The following is a 16,076-nucleotide window of genomic DNA, read 5'->3' on the forward strand; positions in this document are numbered from 1 at the left end:
CAACTTAGCCCATGACAAGCTCTCGTGATCAACGAAGGAATAGACCTTCTCCCAGGAAGACCCGATCAGACTCGGAATCCCGGTTTACAAGACATTTCAACAATGGTAAAACAAGACCAGCAGGACCGCCCGATGCGTCGACAATCCCGATAGGAGCTGCACATATCTCGTTCTCAGGGCGACACCAGATGAACACTACGTACAACTAAAACCAACCCTCAAGTTGCCCCGAGGTGGCGCTGCAAGTGGCTCTGGTTCGGACCAACACTTAGACAAGCACTGGCCCGGGGGGGGGGGGGGGGCTATAATAAAGATGACCCTCGAGAGAGCGACTCCCAAGGGAAAAGTAGGTGGTGGTGAGGCAAATGGTAAAAGTCAATGTTGGGCCTTGCTAGAGGAGTTTTATTCAAAGCGAACTATCAAGGGGGTCCCATAAATCACCCGACCGCGTAAGGAACGCAAAATCCGGGAACATAACACCGGTATGACGGAAACTAGGGCGGCAAGAGTGGAACAAAACACCAGGCAAAAGGCCGAGCCTTCCACCCTTTACCAAATATATAGATGCATTAATAATATAAGAGATATTGTGATATCCCAACCAAAATCCTGTCCACCATGGAGAAATCTTCAACTTCACCTGCAACTAGCAACGCTATAAGAGGGGCTGAGCAAAAGCGGTAACATAGCCAAACAACGGTTTGCATAGGAAAGGTGTCAAAGGTTAGAGGTTCATGGCAATTTGGGAGGCTTGATGAGCAAAAGATAGGTAACGCAGCATAGCGATAGAACGAAGCAACTAGCATAGCAATGATAGTAGTGAGATCCAGGGTAGCGGTCATCTTGCCTGAAATCCCGCAAGGAAGAAGAACGAGTCCATGAAGAAGATGAAGCCACGAAGACGAACCACACGTAGACGAACGCATCCTCACGATCGCAACGAAACGAGAACTATCGAGAAGAAGCTACTCATGGCAAGAGATGATGCAAACAAGAGCAACACATCAAGGCAAGTTTAAATGAGGCCGGGAACAACATATAACAATTCCGGTAAGTCCTCATATGCAAATTTCGAAATTGGTCCAGATCTGAATAAACCTTATGTTCAAGTTGTTAAACATCAAGTTAAGATGCACCAAGATGATCTACACGAGATTCTAGTCAAGTTACATATAAAGTTCATTTAGTTCGGAGCTACGGCCTAGAAGATATGAGCAAAACAAGTTAAACATGGCATTGATGCAAAATGCATCCAAACATCAAAAAAACACCTCAAAACAAGGATGCAACATGATAATATGAAGCTACATGCAAAAACAAGCAAGTTTCATATAGGGCACACTCAAAACGGAGCAACGGTTCAACACACACACACTATACAAGTCATAGCAACAATCTGTCCATAACAGCAAGTAGGCATATTGCAAGCATCAAAACAACAGCTACAGTATCTCAACGTAATACCAAAAGGCATGGGCATGATGTACAGGTAAAGAATAAAAAAACATGAACACTGAGCTATCTCCAGAAATCACTAGATCATGCTCAAAATGACATGGGAAGATTGCAAATAATAACAGTTTCAGACATATCAGGAAATAACATCATGATGCAATGTTTAGAGCTATCAAATGACATGTTACAGGAACTTAAAATGGCAAACAAAGGCATGGCATCAATCCACTAAACCCATAGAGAAATATTCCCTTACTGACCAAGAGTCAAAAAGGATCAGAAGATATGATGGCACCCATGTAAACATGGCAAGTTATATGACAGATTCATACATGGCAGGAACAACGATAAGTAGGCATATTGGTGAGCTTGAACCACTCACTACAGAGCAATACATGGCATGGCAAGGCAACCAACAATAAGAAGACATGTTTATGAAGCTTAGGATGGCAAGAGCAAGGTCATAGGGTACATGGATCACTAGAAAAGTACATAGCCAAAACTGAACTTAATGTTAACAGGCTGTCAGCAACATCATTTAGCAACTTTGGAGCAAGATATGAACAAGCTACAGCAAGTTATAAATGCAACCAGGGGCATGAATGGATAGAGGATGACATGTAGATCAAAACATGTTTAGTGATCTCCTCCAGATTATGCATAGAATGATTAGTAGCAACATGTTTATATAGCATCACGAAATAACAGATTCAGCCTAGCAAAACAGCAACATCATGAACCCTACTTAACAAGCTCGATTCACTCACCACAAGTCATTGCATGACAAGATAATCATATCATCATCAAGAAGACATGTTTGTGAAACAAACCAAGTCAAGAACAAGTCCATAGCATGCAAGGATCTACTATAGTAAGCTTGGCCAAATTGAATAACAAGTAAACAATCTGCCAGGAAACATTTTGAAGTAAAAGTAGAGCACCAAAATGAAATGCTAGACTACTCCATAATTGCAACAAAGGGCATTAATGGATATAGCATAACCATATGTTCAAAACACCCTTACTGAAGTATCTCAAAATATGCATGCATCTCTCTGTAGCCTCAAGTTTACATGGCATAAAAATAACAGCAGAACAGGGACTAAAATCAGCAATATCAAGTACCCTACTTAGCAAGCTCAATGCACTCAGCACAGAAATCACAAAAATACATGGATAACACCTCTGGAAAGATGGCATGGCATAGATCAAAACACATGTAGACATCAACCTCATAGGATGCACACATCAATCATGGCAAAAATGACAAATGAGCAAGTTATAACAGTTTCCAGCAGATTAACATCACCTAGCACTCTTCCAGCAGCATTTAGGGCATGAAGATGAGCTCAAATGAAAATGATGCAATGGAATTAAATGATCTGCTCATCGAGATGAACAATTTGACATATTACACGCACGAAACGGAGCTACGGATGCAGAGATATAGCATGATGAACATGGCATGAAAATATTACAGAAATCCGGGGACTTAGTCGTTTCGGGGTCAACCTCTGGATTGCACGGTTTACGAGGTTCGCCGGAGAACCTCGCCGGAGACGACGGAGATGGCCGGAGAGGCTCGGGGAGGCCGGGAGGAGGCGGATCCGGGCGGCGCCGGCCCGGATCTGGCCGGAGGAGACGAGGGGGCGGCGCGGGGACCCGGTGGAGGCACGGATCTGGCCTCCGGTGGCCATCTCCCGCAGCGGCGGCGGCGCGACTGGCCGGCGCGGACCAGAGGCGGGGCGCGCGGCACCGGCGGCGGAGGGCAGCGGGCACGCCGGCGAGGGAGTCCCGCGGCGGCGGCGAGGCGCGGCGGCCTCGGGTGGAGCTGGCGGAGCTCGGCGAAGGGGAGGCGAGGGGCCGGCGGGGCGCGCTCGGCGGCGCCGCGGGCCGGGCAGCTGTGGCGGAGCGAGCGAGCGCGGGACGCGGGGCGCTCGGGCCCAGGCGGGCGGACGGCGGCGGCGGCGCGGGCCGGGCGGGCCTGATCCGGGTCCGCGGGCTGCGCGGGTGGGAGGAGAGAGAGAGGGAGCCGCGGGGGCGACGTGGCGGCGGGGGATTGGTTGAAGGCGGCGGCGGAGCTGAGGTGGCGGCGCGTGATTCACTGGGGTGAGGTGGCTGGCGGCGGTGGACGTGTCCGGCGGCGGGGTGGACATGTCCGGCGGGCGAGAGGGAGGTTTGATCTAGGGTTAGACCGGGATTTCGGGGAAGAACACATATTTATAGGTAGAGGGAGCTAGGAGAGTCCAAATGGAGTACGGTTTTCGCCCACACGATCGTGATCGAACGACCGAGAGCATGGAGGGGAGTTAGCTGGGTTTTGGGCCAGTTTGGAAGGGGTGTTGGTCTGCAACTTAAAGAGGGCTTTGCGGTTACCCGGTTAACCGTTGGGGTATCAAACGACCTCCAAATGGCACGAAACTTGACAGGCGGTCTATCGGTGCTATACCAAGGCCACTTGGCAAACCTCGGGCCATTCCGAGAAAGTTTAACACCCGCTCACAACGAGAGACCAAAAGGGGAATGCCGGAGGACATAGGAGCGCCGGATTACAAAACGGACAACGGGGAAAATGCTCGGATACATGAGATGAACATGTATGCAAAATGAGATGCACATGATGACATGGTAAAATGCAACACGCAAGCAAATGACAAGGCAATGAAGGCGAATAACTGGCAGACACCTGGCGCATCGGATCCGAGGCGTTATAGTTGAATACCAAGAGCCCTCCCCGTGACCGTTCGGGACTCGCCTTCGATAGAGGAGGCGTGCCGACGGGCACGACTGGGTTTACCCACACCCGTATTAATGAGAATTCCGGAATAAGGGGACACGATCTCTGCTTTGACAAGACGTGCCAAAGAAACCGCCTCGCTAAACACGCTGAGGTGGGACTGTAAAAATGATTCCAATAAAGGCTTGGCCGTGGTGTGACGTCACGCCGCAGAATACGTCAGCAAATTGAATTTGTGTAAAGATTATTCTCTCTACGGTGGTATGTGGAACTTATTTTGCAGAGCCGGACACTATCCTTGTGTTCAAAATCTTCTATGAAGTATTCGGAGGAGGAACCCGCCTTGCAATGCCGAAGACAATATGCGCGCCGGACTCATCGTCATTGAAGCCTGGTTCAGGGGCTACTGAGGGAGTCCTGGATTAGGGGGTGTCCGGATAGCCGAACTATCACCGTTGGCCGGACTCCTGGACTATGAAGATACAAGATTGAAGACTTCGTCCCGTGTCCGGATGGGACTTTCCTTGGCGTGGAAGGCAAGCTTGGCGATACGGATATGTAGATCTCCTACCATTGTAACCGACTCTGTGTAACCCTAACCCTCTTCGGTGTCTATATAAACCGGAGGGTTTTAGTCCGTAGGACGAACAACAATCATACCATAGGCTAGCTTCTAGGGTTTAGCCTCTTTGATCTCGTGGTAGATCTACTCTTGTACTACCCATATCATCAATATTAATCAAGCAGGAGTAGGGTTTTACCTCCATCGAGAGGGCCTGGGTAAAAACATCGTGCCCCTTGTCTCCTGTTACCATCCGCCTAGACGCAAGTTCGGGACCCCCTATCCAAGATCCGCCGGTTTTGACACCGACATCCGCCCTCCTTACAGGAGAGATGTGGCCTCCGTGATAGTGCATATGTGACCGTGGAAGAGAAAGTTGCAACGTTCTTGCTTGTAGTTGGTCATAGTATTAATATGAGGATGTTGTGTGGCACCTACAAGCGTTATTTATGGACCACTATTCACACTAACATGCTAGGTGTCGTTGATTGGAACAGGCGAATTTGTGTTCGTGTCATTTCAGTTTCCTCATTGATTTGGAATTCCAGATCAATTCAAACGGAGCTCTCCAATGGAGACATCCGAACAAAGCGTAATGGCAAAATCTCCCCGGATGTTTGTCTGCCTCATGTGCTTTGTGCTTCTATGCACCAGCCTTCGAGTCCATGGTATGTTTGTCATATTCATATCTATTTTACCATTCCATATAGATCTTTGAATTGGGTCTTGTTGTACCCATCCATCCATCGGTTTAGGAGTTTTAGTCTGTACTATCAAGTTTGACTTCACCTGTTATACATGATGAACAGGAGGAGTGGGCGCCAACATTAGAGCAAGCAGCATCCCAGTACAGCCAGCAAGAAGGGTTCTACCAGCAACATATTTTCCTCAGACAACCGTATCAAGACAGTGCGACCTATGCCACTGCAGCCATGATAACGATACAACTTATTATACAACAATATGCTGCAATGAGATAACTTGCAATGATCCAGCGGAGCCGAAAGGCACTTGTCTTGTTGACAGAGTCTCATGCGGCTGTGACGAGAAAACATGCAAGTAGTATGTACAAGTGAATGCTTTGTGTGTGTTCTTTTAATAAAAGGAGCATTGGTGCCAAAACGTGGTTGATTCTTCTATGGCCTTGTTCATTGACTCTGCGATCTGAATCTTCTAAGTTGTTTTGGGCGAATTTGGCAAAATTGAAAACGATTGCCAGCTAACCAAGTCATCCATTTCAGAAATTACAGCAGTGATTTTTGTTGTGATTCCTAGAAAACCATACGTACCAGTAAAAAAGAAAGAAAGAAAGAAAGAAGGAAAACAAACTGAATTTTTCGCGGTTCCCTTTTTCATGGTTGTATTCTTTGTGTCGGTGATGGTACTTTTCAAATATGCGAGAGCAATGATCAAACGAAGAGGATGCGCTGGAGGCCGATCAGATCAGACGGATTTGGAATTGGGGAGACAGGGCGAGCAAGAAAGAAGAGACGCGGGGGAGATGGGGTAGGGCTGGAACTGGCGGCAACCACTATATCTATCTATGGTTTGAATCCAAGTATAGCTCGAACGCGCTGGGTTTGGGATTGGGATTGGAATTTGGACATTTACTGCGATGACGCTATCTGTCTTTCCAACTTGTTTCAGCAAGAAAACAAGGACAACAACACTTTATCCTCCATCCTCTAAAAAACTACTCCCTCCGTTCCCAAATATTTGTCTTTCTAGAGATTTCAACAAGTGACTACATACGGAGCAAAATGAGTGAATCTACACTCTAAAATATGTCTATATACATCCATATGTGTTAGTCCATTTGAAATCTCTAAAAAGACAAATATTTAGGAACGGAGGGAGTAGGCATTAAACTTTTCTTCATGTAGCAGATCCACCAAAACTTAATCGTAAAAAAATCACAGTATGCCAGTTCATTCAAACTTAACATTGTGTTTTTTTTACTTGACACTAATGTTTGGAATGCCTATTTTTAAGCTGATATGCAAATTTTCTTTCTGTCAACTGACACTAATTGTAGTTGCACATTTTAAGAGTCCTAGCTCCGTAAACCTAGAAATAAATTTTCTTTACAAAATCGAAATTATAGCAACTCCATTTTCCATCATCTAGAACTCAACTTGGAGCAACATAAGAAAGATGTAGGTGAACTATAAGTTCTCACAACGGGTAATTCTTTTTGTAGGCCCAAAGGTCACAGATCGTCGACAATGAGATTATGCCAATCTTGCATACAAAGGTATTCTAACCTTATAAAGGTCTCCCGATTGGTGCATTCTTGGCCGTTGGACATGTTGGTAGATCACAGATTGTCAGTTAGGGCCTGCTTGCATATATAATCACAAATTATCACATCACAAAATGCAAGACACACACTACTGCATCTCAGCCATTTCAATTTGAAAAAAGTCCACTTTTCAGTCCAATTTCAAACACATTACAACTTCCTCCCCTCTTCATTCAGGAGACCAAGTTGGTACCCATATGCCTGCCAGTGCCCGGGACCGACTTCCGGTCCAAATCCAAGGTGACAACGACTGCGACGAATTTGAAGTGGTAAACACATACGCACAAAAACTAGTACTGCACATCTTGAATGGAATGATTAATTTTCTCCTGCTCCATGTACTCTACAATTGGGGCATTCATCACTTGAACCTAACAAAAAAATCAAGCATCCCTCCCAGGAGCCCTTCCTCCATATGTAATACTCCTGTCTCTGCACTGCCACTGTATGATCTCTTCTCCTTCTGTACTCCTTTTCCACAAAGCAGGTCCATTCAATGTCTTCGTCTATCTATACAGCAACCAGGTAGCAGCCAACCATGTCGTCGAGATCATCGCCGCAGACACCGTCTTCCCAACCCGTGAAGCTCCCGAGTACTGGAACCTATGAGACTGTTCTCTGCAAGCAATATAACAGCATCTCCTGTTATGTAACTCTCCTCTGCATCTGTCCACAAACGAAGAAGGAAACAGAGAGTATATTAAGCTCACTTCTGTAGGCTCGAGAGCGCGCCGCAGAAAATTGTGTTATCCGGAAGAGGAAGCGGAGTCTTGTCGCTGTGGTCTTCCTCTGGGTTCACCACGCTTATGTACAGTTCTTGGCCCATGTACCAGCTGTCCAGGTTCTCCAGGCGCAAATTCCATATCCCTGCATTGTCCAGGAACACGAGCACAGCAGTCCAAGCACCGGGGAATACCTGCATTCTCGTCCAAAAACCTCCCCAATCAATCAACCAAACCCATGCAAAACTAATTCAAGGTAAGGTTCAAAATTTCCTTCCTCGTTGATAGGTTTTCTCAATCACAATGCAGATACTTTCTGTCAGTGCTTGCAGTTCATCACTCTGTAAATTGCTAACTAAGATTTTCTATGCCATAGAAAATTCAAAATTACTGAGCCCAAGGGGATAGGTTGACAATCTTCAGACATAACCATATTTCAAATGTTATAGTACCTCAGCAGCATTTTACTCTATACAAGACACAATTTCTTCAGTCAGGTACATACAAACATCTTTGCTAGTCCTAGTAGACTCACATGATAACTGGTATCTGCCATTTCCTTTAATCTCCCAAGAAATATTACAGGGGCCGTAAGATAATAATTTGGTTATTCTAGCAGGCTTACAAAAAACACAAACATATCTTACCCTCTATGATTTCCCCCACGTTACTACAACTTACTGTGGATTGTCTTGTTAAGCAGATTTGGTATAATTTTTCTTAGGTTTTTCCAGACCATATAATATATAGAAATCCATAAAGAGAACAAAACATGAATTTCAGCACCTGGATTGTTGACCGTGCAACACCATCCCATTTGTTGTAGGTACCTCGACTGTTGTCGGTCCACAATCCATAGTCCATCCTGAAATAAGAACCACCGCCACCCATAAGTAAACAGAGCAGGTCAGGATGAAGAAGAGGAAGCGCAAGGGAATTACCCAACAACAAAGAATGCATATCCATCCAAGTGATAGCTCTGCACGGTCGTGGCGTTGTTTTGGAATATAATCTCCATAAAGCCTTTGTAGGTGCCATTTATAACCGATGTGTCGACTTTTGGCAGTCTATTCATCGGATGATTAGGGAAATCCAATTTGAAAACTCCCGGGACATTGAATAGTTGTGCAAGTATCAATGGAGTGGAAGGAGCAACCCCATTTGTTAGGAATATGCAACTTGTATTCCCATGAGGCCATAGGCCGATATATATACATGTACAGGTGTGGAACATATGCAGGAAACCACTTATACAATGAGATAAATACAAAGGGGTACATGACTTATAATATAACTCTAACAGCCCCCCTCAAACTCATGGTGGATGAACTACACTGAGTTTGGAGAGATAAAAGCCATGTTGTGCTCTAGTCTGGGCCTTCGTCAGGAAATCCGCCAACTGTAACTCGGAAGGCACATACTGAAGAGCAATAACATGATCCTGCACACCAGCGCGCACATAGAAAGCATCAACACCAATATGCTTGGTGAGCTCATGCTTCACAGGATCGCGCACAATGCTAATAGCACTTGTACTGTCAGATAAGAGCAGAGTCGGTGTAGTGACAGAAACACCAAAATCCTGAAGTAACCATCGTAACCAAGTCACCTCTGCCGTCAAAAGAGCCATTGCTCGCAACTCAGCCTCGGCACTCGAACGGGAAACTGCAAGCTGTTTCTTCGTCTTCCAGGCAATGAGAGAACCACCAAGAAAAACACAGTAAGCAGAAAGTGAACGGCGATCGAAAGGATCACTAGCCCACGTAGCATCCGAATATGTCTGAAGCTGTAAAGAACTGGAGTGAGGAAAGAATAGACGGTGAGAGATTGTGCCCCGAAGATATTGGAGAACGCGAAGGAGATGGCTATAGTGAACCGATGTGGGAGCAGAGACGAACTGACTCAGAATATGAACCGGATAAGAGATATCCGGACGAGTGACAGCTAGATAGACAAGACTGCCAACAAGATGACGATAACGCGTCGGGTCAGGGAGAGGATCACCATCAGTAGCACAGAGGTGAAGATTGAGCTCCATAGGAGTCTCAACAATGCGCTCATCAGTAAGAGCAGCACGAGCAAGAAGATCCTGGATATACTTTTCCTGAGATATAAAAAAGCCATCAGAGGTAGAAGAGACTTCAATCCCAAAAAAGTAGCGAAGAGGTCCAAGATCAGACATAAGAAACTGCTCACTAAGACGGGCCTTCACAAAGGCAATATACTCGGGGTCATCCCCAGTGATGATCATGTCATCAACATAGAGAAGAAGAAGAGTACGACCACGAGGAGAAAGGTGAATAAACAACGCTGGATCATGAGCACTGGCTGAAAAACCAGCGGCAGTGACCACAGAGGCAAAACGCTCAAACCAGGCGCGGGGAGCTTGCTTAAGGCCAGAGAGAGAGCGACGAAGACAACATACCATCCCATCAGGAACAGAATACCCAGGTGGTGGCTACATATACACCTCCTCACGCAGCTCACCATTAAGAAAATCATTATTAACATCAAGCTAAGAGATAGACCAATGACGTGCAGAGGCAACGGCAAGAAGTGTACGAACAGTGGTCATATGGGCCACAGGAGCAAAAGTCTCGTCATAATCACGACCATGCTCCTGCTGAAAACCACGAGCCACAATACGAGCTTTGTGACGCTCAAGGGAACCATCGGAGCGGGTCTTAACCTTGTAGACCCACTTACAAGTGATGGGACGGACTCCAGGAGGAAGAGAAACAAGATCCCAGGTACCGGTGCGTTCAAGAGCAGCAAGCTTCTCTGCCATCGCAAACTGCCATTCAGGATGAACAACAGCCTGATGATAAGAAGTCGGCTCAAGAACAGCTGCACCAGCGGTGGGAAATCCAAAGCGATCAACAGGCGGAAGAGGACGAGAACGCAAGCCATAAGTAGGCTGAGAGGAAGATGACGACACATCCACAGAGGCATCCACAGGTCGTGAACGACGAGTGTAATGCTGAGGAAAAGATGGAACAATAGAAGGAGGAATCGACAAGGTAGAATCGGGAGGTGGCGACGAAGAAGTCACCGGAGATGAAGGTGTAGAATCCGGTGACATGCTAGACGAGGAGACCGGGGAAGATGGTGGCTACAAATCGACTAGAGGTGGAGAAGCAGAGGGAGTGAAACGAATAGGCACAGGCTCGACGGGGGTGATAGGTGAGTCAGGAAAAGTGAGGAAAGAGATATCCTCCACAGAAAAAGTCGAGGAAGATGGGTGTGGGTAGAAGGGACGAGACTCATCAAAAGTCACGTCTCGAGATATACGCATCCAACGACCGATAGGATCCCAACAGCGATAGCCCTTATGCTCATCACTGTAGCCTAAGAAGACACACTCAACAGACTGAGCGGTCAGTTTGTTGCGTTCGCGAGGGGCAAGAAGAACATAGCAAACACAACCAAACAAGCGAAGCATCGAATAATCGGGAGAACGATCAAAAAGACGCTCGAAAGGAACACCACCCTGTAGAGCAGCGGAAGGCTGTAGATTGATAAGATAGGTGGAGGTGGAGACGGCCTCAGCCCAAAAATGAGGCGGGAGAGAGGCAGCAATCATCAATGCACGGGCCGTCTCAAGAAGATGTCGATGCTTTCGCTCAGCCACACCATTCTGAGCATGAGCACCGGGACAAGAGAATTGAGAGAGAGTTCCTTGCTCAGCAAGAACACCACGCAACATCTTAGAGATATACTCACCAGCGGAGTCAGCACGAAAAACACGAATGGGTGAAGAGAACTGAGTATGAACCATGGCAGCAAAACGCTTATAAATAGACAACACCTCACTACGAGAAGTCATGAAATAAAGCTATGTGTAATGAGAGAAATCATCTATGAAAATAATATAGTATTTATGACCACCTTTCGAAGAGAAAGGAGCCGGACCCCATACATCAGAATGGACTAAATCGAAAGGACCCTTAGACACTGACTCACTATGTGAATATGGTAACTGAATCTGCTTGCCAAGACGGCAACCCTGACACTCTAAAGAGACATCTCCTGAGGCAGACCCCAGAAGACCTCGACGAACTAAAGACGACAACCGAGAACCACAGAGATGACCAAGTCGATGATGCCACTGCTTGAAAGAACCAGTAACGGAGGCGACTGAAGCGGAAGAACTGGCGATGGTGGCGGCAGTGGAAGGAACATGAAGCCAGTCCAACTCCCAAAGACCCTGAGAATCACGGCGGCGAGGGCCAGCCCCAACCAGAGTGTGCGTGCGACAGTCCTGGGCAGAACAAGAGTCAACATCAAGGATGACACGACAACCAGAATCAGTAAGTTGACCAGCAGAAAATATATTCATAGTAAGTCGAGGAACATGAGCAACATCAGGAACAGAATAAGAAGGAGTCGTAAGATTGCCTCTACTAGCAACAGAAAGTGGAGTACCATCAGCAGTGAAGACATGAACAGGAGAATCTAGCGATCGAAGAGAGGACAAAGTGGAAGAATGAGAAGACATATGAAAAGAAGCTCCAGAATCCAGAACCCGTGGGGATGTACCTGACTGTGTAGAGGGTGGTTGCTCAGTGCGGGAAGCATCAGTCACAGAACCAGCAGTACCCATCGAGGAAGAACCTGAAGCCGCGAGCAGACGCTTAAGTCTCAGAATATCCTGCTCGGTCAAAGCAATGGCTGAAGCTGTCGAGGTAGATGACGAAGTCCCTGAAGATGATGATCGCGCCTTGCGCAGGTGTTTCCTCTTCGTGTAGCACTGGGACTCAATATGACCATCATTGTTGCAGTAGTCGCAATGTGGTCGGGGGCGACCTGAGCCTCCGGAAGGAGTGGGCAAGAGCGGCGGGGCACTCGAGCGAGAAGGGGTCGGTGCAGCAGGTGACGTGGAAAGATCCCGAGTAGCGAGCACAGAGGGAACCTCCAGCAAACCATCACCACGTAAGCGAGTCTCCTCAGCACGAATCTCAGAAAGCGCCTCCATGAGTGAAATACGGCCACGAGCAAACAACTGAGCACGCCGGGGCTCAAACTCCTTACGGAGCCGAGACAGGAACTCGTAGACACGATGAAACTCCAAATTGGCCTGGACAGCCTGGCAACAGGGGCAAGTACGACAACCAGCACTGCGGAGAGAATCAAGCTGGCGCCAAATAGCAGAACTCTGTGCATAAAAGTCATCAACAGTAGAGTCACCCTGCTGAAGAGCATGCTCTTGACGGACCACAGAAAGGTATAAGGCATCACCAGAGGGCTCATAGCGCTGACGAAGACGGGTCCACATCTCAAATACAGTAGGAAGACCAAGAAACTCAGAAGCAAACTGAGGCAGAACACTAGCAGTGAGAACACCTGCAGCGCGAGCATCATCATCAAGCCACTGGATGTAAACAGACAGAGCACCATGATACGCCCGAAGAGCCTCCTCATAAGCCAAAACCCTCTCATCATAAGCACGATTAGCAGCCTCATCAGCAAGCTTAGCCGCATCCTTGGCGGCCTGATTAGCATCCGTAGGAAGAACCGGTGGAGTCGGCGATGTAGGGGCCACCGGGGGAACCGGACGTGGCGGACAGCAGACCTCGCCAGAAAGAACACCCCAGAGACGGATGCCACGCATGTGAATGCGCATGAAGCCAGTGAACTCGGTGTAGTTAGTACCATCGAAGATCACTGGACAGCGAGGGACAGCAACATAGCCTGCGGACAGAGACATCGCACCTGTTATTTTTTGTTTTTTTTTGTTTTTTTTACAGCTGGCAGTCGGCGGCTGAAGAAACACAGGGACCAGGGCTGGCGGGAGCGGCTGGGATCTGCGTTGATTGGGGCTGGGAAATCAGGGAGCTCAGGCCGACTGTTTAGCTGCAAGCGGGCAGGCCGGCTGGAAGCTTCAAGTGGGACGAGCGGGCCGGCGAACAAAACCAGCAGTATCGGGACGAGCGGGCAGGCCGACTGGGAAGCGAGGCTGGCTGGGGATCGATCCAATCGATCCGATCGAAGACTCCAGGAGATCGAGGGGGGCTTCGATCGGGAGCCGGACTAGATCGATACGGGAGACTCCGGGAGAGCTGCGATCGGGAGGCAGACTAGCGGGAACAGGAGATCGAGACCGGCGGCTTCGATCGACGGATCAATAGCACGAGTTGCAGCGTGCAAAAAATTGACCTAGCTCTAATACCATGTTAGGAATATGCAACTTGTATTCTCATGAGGCCATAGGGCGATATATATACATGTACATGTGTGGAACATATGCAGGAAACTCCTTATACAACGGGATAAATACAAAGGGGTACATGACTTATATTATAAGTCTGACACCATTGATAGTAGAACGCAGTTGCCCGTCTATGAGCTCGGGCGGCCGACTCTGCAACAAGTACACATCGGTCACCGTAATGTCGCCATAATGGAATGAACCCTGCGGATTGGGGCGGGCGCCGCTGGCGGTAACATTCCACCTGAAACAAAACAACATCAGTAACATTCCAGATGAACACAAACCAGAATGTAGCATCAGTTACATTCCACCTACCTGAAACAAACAATTGTGTGCTTTACTTTTACAGCATCAGATATGAATATATCACAAACCAAAAATGTGGCGTGGAGGAAGCAGTAAGTACCTGATGGATCTGGCTTGGTTTATGGAGAATGCAGTGTCATACTGGTCGTCAGGGGGAGGAGGGAGAGGGCCAGAGGCCGGGCCCTGGAAGTTGGAGTAATGCAGAATGGCCACGCCAGTGAGCTTATTGACGGCGCCGGGGTCGGCGACGAAGCGGGCGCTGGCGACGACGTAGTAGTCGGTGCTGGCGTTCTGATCCATGGTGACCAGGAAGGAGTAGGACTGACCGACATGGATGTCCATGTTGCTGTAGTTCTGCTGCGAGGTGTAGGAGCCCTCGGTCTCCACGAGCAGCAGGCTGTGTCCCTGGATCCTGAAATTCAGGCTGGTGGAGACCCCCACGTTGTGCACCCGCAGCCTGTAGGTCCTCCCAGGCTCGACATTGATCCTCTCGTAGGTGATCGCCGGCGGCACGATGGAGTCGTTGTAGCGGTAGGGCCCCAGCCCGTTGACGAGCACGCCGTCGGGGGGCCCCAGGGGCGCGCCGGAGTCCAGGGACCTGCGGAGGTCCTTGTGGGACCTGACGTACCAGTCGCCGATGAAGAGCGTGAGGTCGCCGCCGTCCGGGAAGGGGAAGGGGATGGGGATGACGTCGCGGTTGTTGACGACGATGCCGCCGTACCCGCCGGCGGCGCGGTGGAGCGCCGCGGCCGAGGGGGAGTAGAAGAAGCTGCCGACCTGGTCCTTGACCTGGAAGCGGTAGGTCCAGTTCCAGCCGGCGGGGATGGGGCAATTGGTGCCGGCGACGCCGTCCTGCCACGAGTTCTTGCGATGCTGGAGGCCGTGCCAGGTGAGGAGGAGCGGCTCGTCGAGGGCGTTGTGGACGTTCACCACCACGTTCCAGTTGGTGGTCACGTTCAGCGGCGGCCCCGGGAACTGGCCGTTGATGGCGATGACCTTCTGCGCCACGCCCAGCGGGCGGGCCGACTGGTACGAGACCTCCCAGTCGAAGTAGGCGAACGGGTCCCCCGCCAGCGCCGGCTCCGGGCAGAGTAGGAGCAGGGAGAGGAGGTGGAGGAGCGCCATTGCCGCCGGCTCAGACCTCAGAGTGGAGTGGAGTGCGAACAGAGGAGGAAGATGGGGAAAGAAACGGGGGCGGAAAAGCAGTTTTTTTTTTACTTTACTTTTCTTTTGGGCAAAAAAGCAGGAAGATGTTCGTTCTGCTTTCCCCCGGAACCCGGCCCATCTGCTGTTCGCCAGCCCAACAAAGGACTTTATATATCCTCCGAGGAGGAGGGGCACATGCATGATCTTTTTAGAAAAATTCAAATTGAGTTGGATACAGTTAAAAAAAACAAAAAATATATCATGTGTACATATTAGATTGAACTAGCACACATGCCCGTGCGTTGCAACGGCAAAGAAAATTGATTTGTCCACCAAAACACCCTTCAGCGCAACCCGGTGGGGCCGGGAATCGCATATCAAGGTATAAAAGAAATAGATATCAAGTTTTAATATATGTTTCTATTGTGCATGCATGCGTGGATATTGAATTAATATTTTTTGAATATTCAAATGCATTTTTTTGCATCATATGGACTTGGTCCAAACACAAGTATTTCACGTTGAAGGTATTCTCTAAAAAAGACACACACATCTCGTATCGCACTCCAAGCTCATGCAACATCTTCACATATTTAGGCTAGTTGTTCTTTCCATAATTATTATTATCATACTTG

General features: G+C 48.4%; 1 protein-coding gene across 1 annotated transcript; it reads right to left on the reverse strand.

Moving 5' to 3' along the window:
• Nucleotides 1-7,487: 7,487 nt before the first annotated feature.
• LOC123064866 (monocopper oxidase-like protein SKU5) lies at nucleotides 7,488-15,515 on the reverse strand. Its single transcript, XM_044488268.1, has 6 exons — nucleotides 14,396-15,515; nucleotides 14,084-14,230; nucleotides 8,720-8,938; nucleotides 8,565-8,643; nucleotides 7,767-7,972; nucleotides 7,488-7,674 (listed from the first exon to the last, which is right to left on the reverse strand). Exons 1-6 carry the CDS (start codon nucleotides 15,418-15,420, stop codon nucleotides 7,563-7,565), a joined length of 1,788 nt encoding a protein of 595 aa, XP_044344203.1. The 5' UTR covers nucleotides 15,421-15,515; the 3' UTR covers nucleotides 7,488-7,562.
• Nucleotides 15,516-16,076: the final 561 nt, after the last annotated feature.

Source organism: Triticum aestivum, chromosome 3B (assembly GCF_018294505.1).
Source record: "Triticum aestivum cultivar Chinese Spring chromosome 3B, IWGSC CS RefSeq v2.1, whole genome shotgun sequence".
In the NCBI taxonomy this organism is placed as follows: Eukaryota; Viridiplantae; Streptophyta; class Magnoliopsida; order Poales; family Poaceae; genus Triticum; species Triticum aestivum.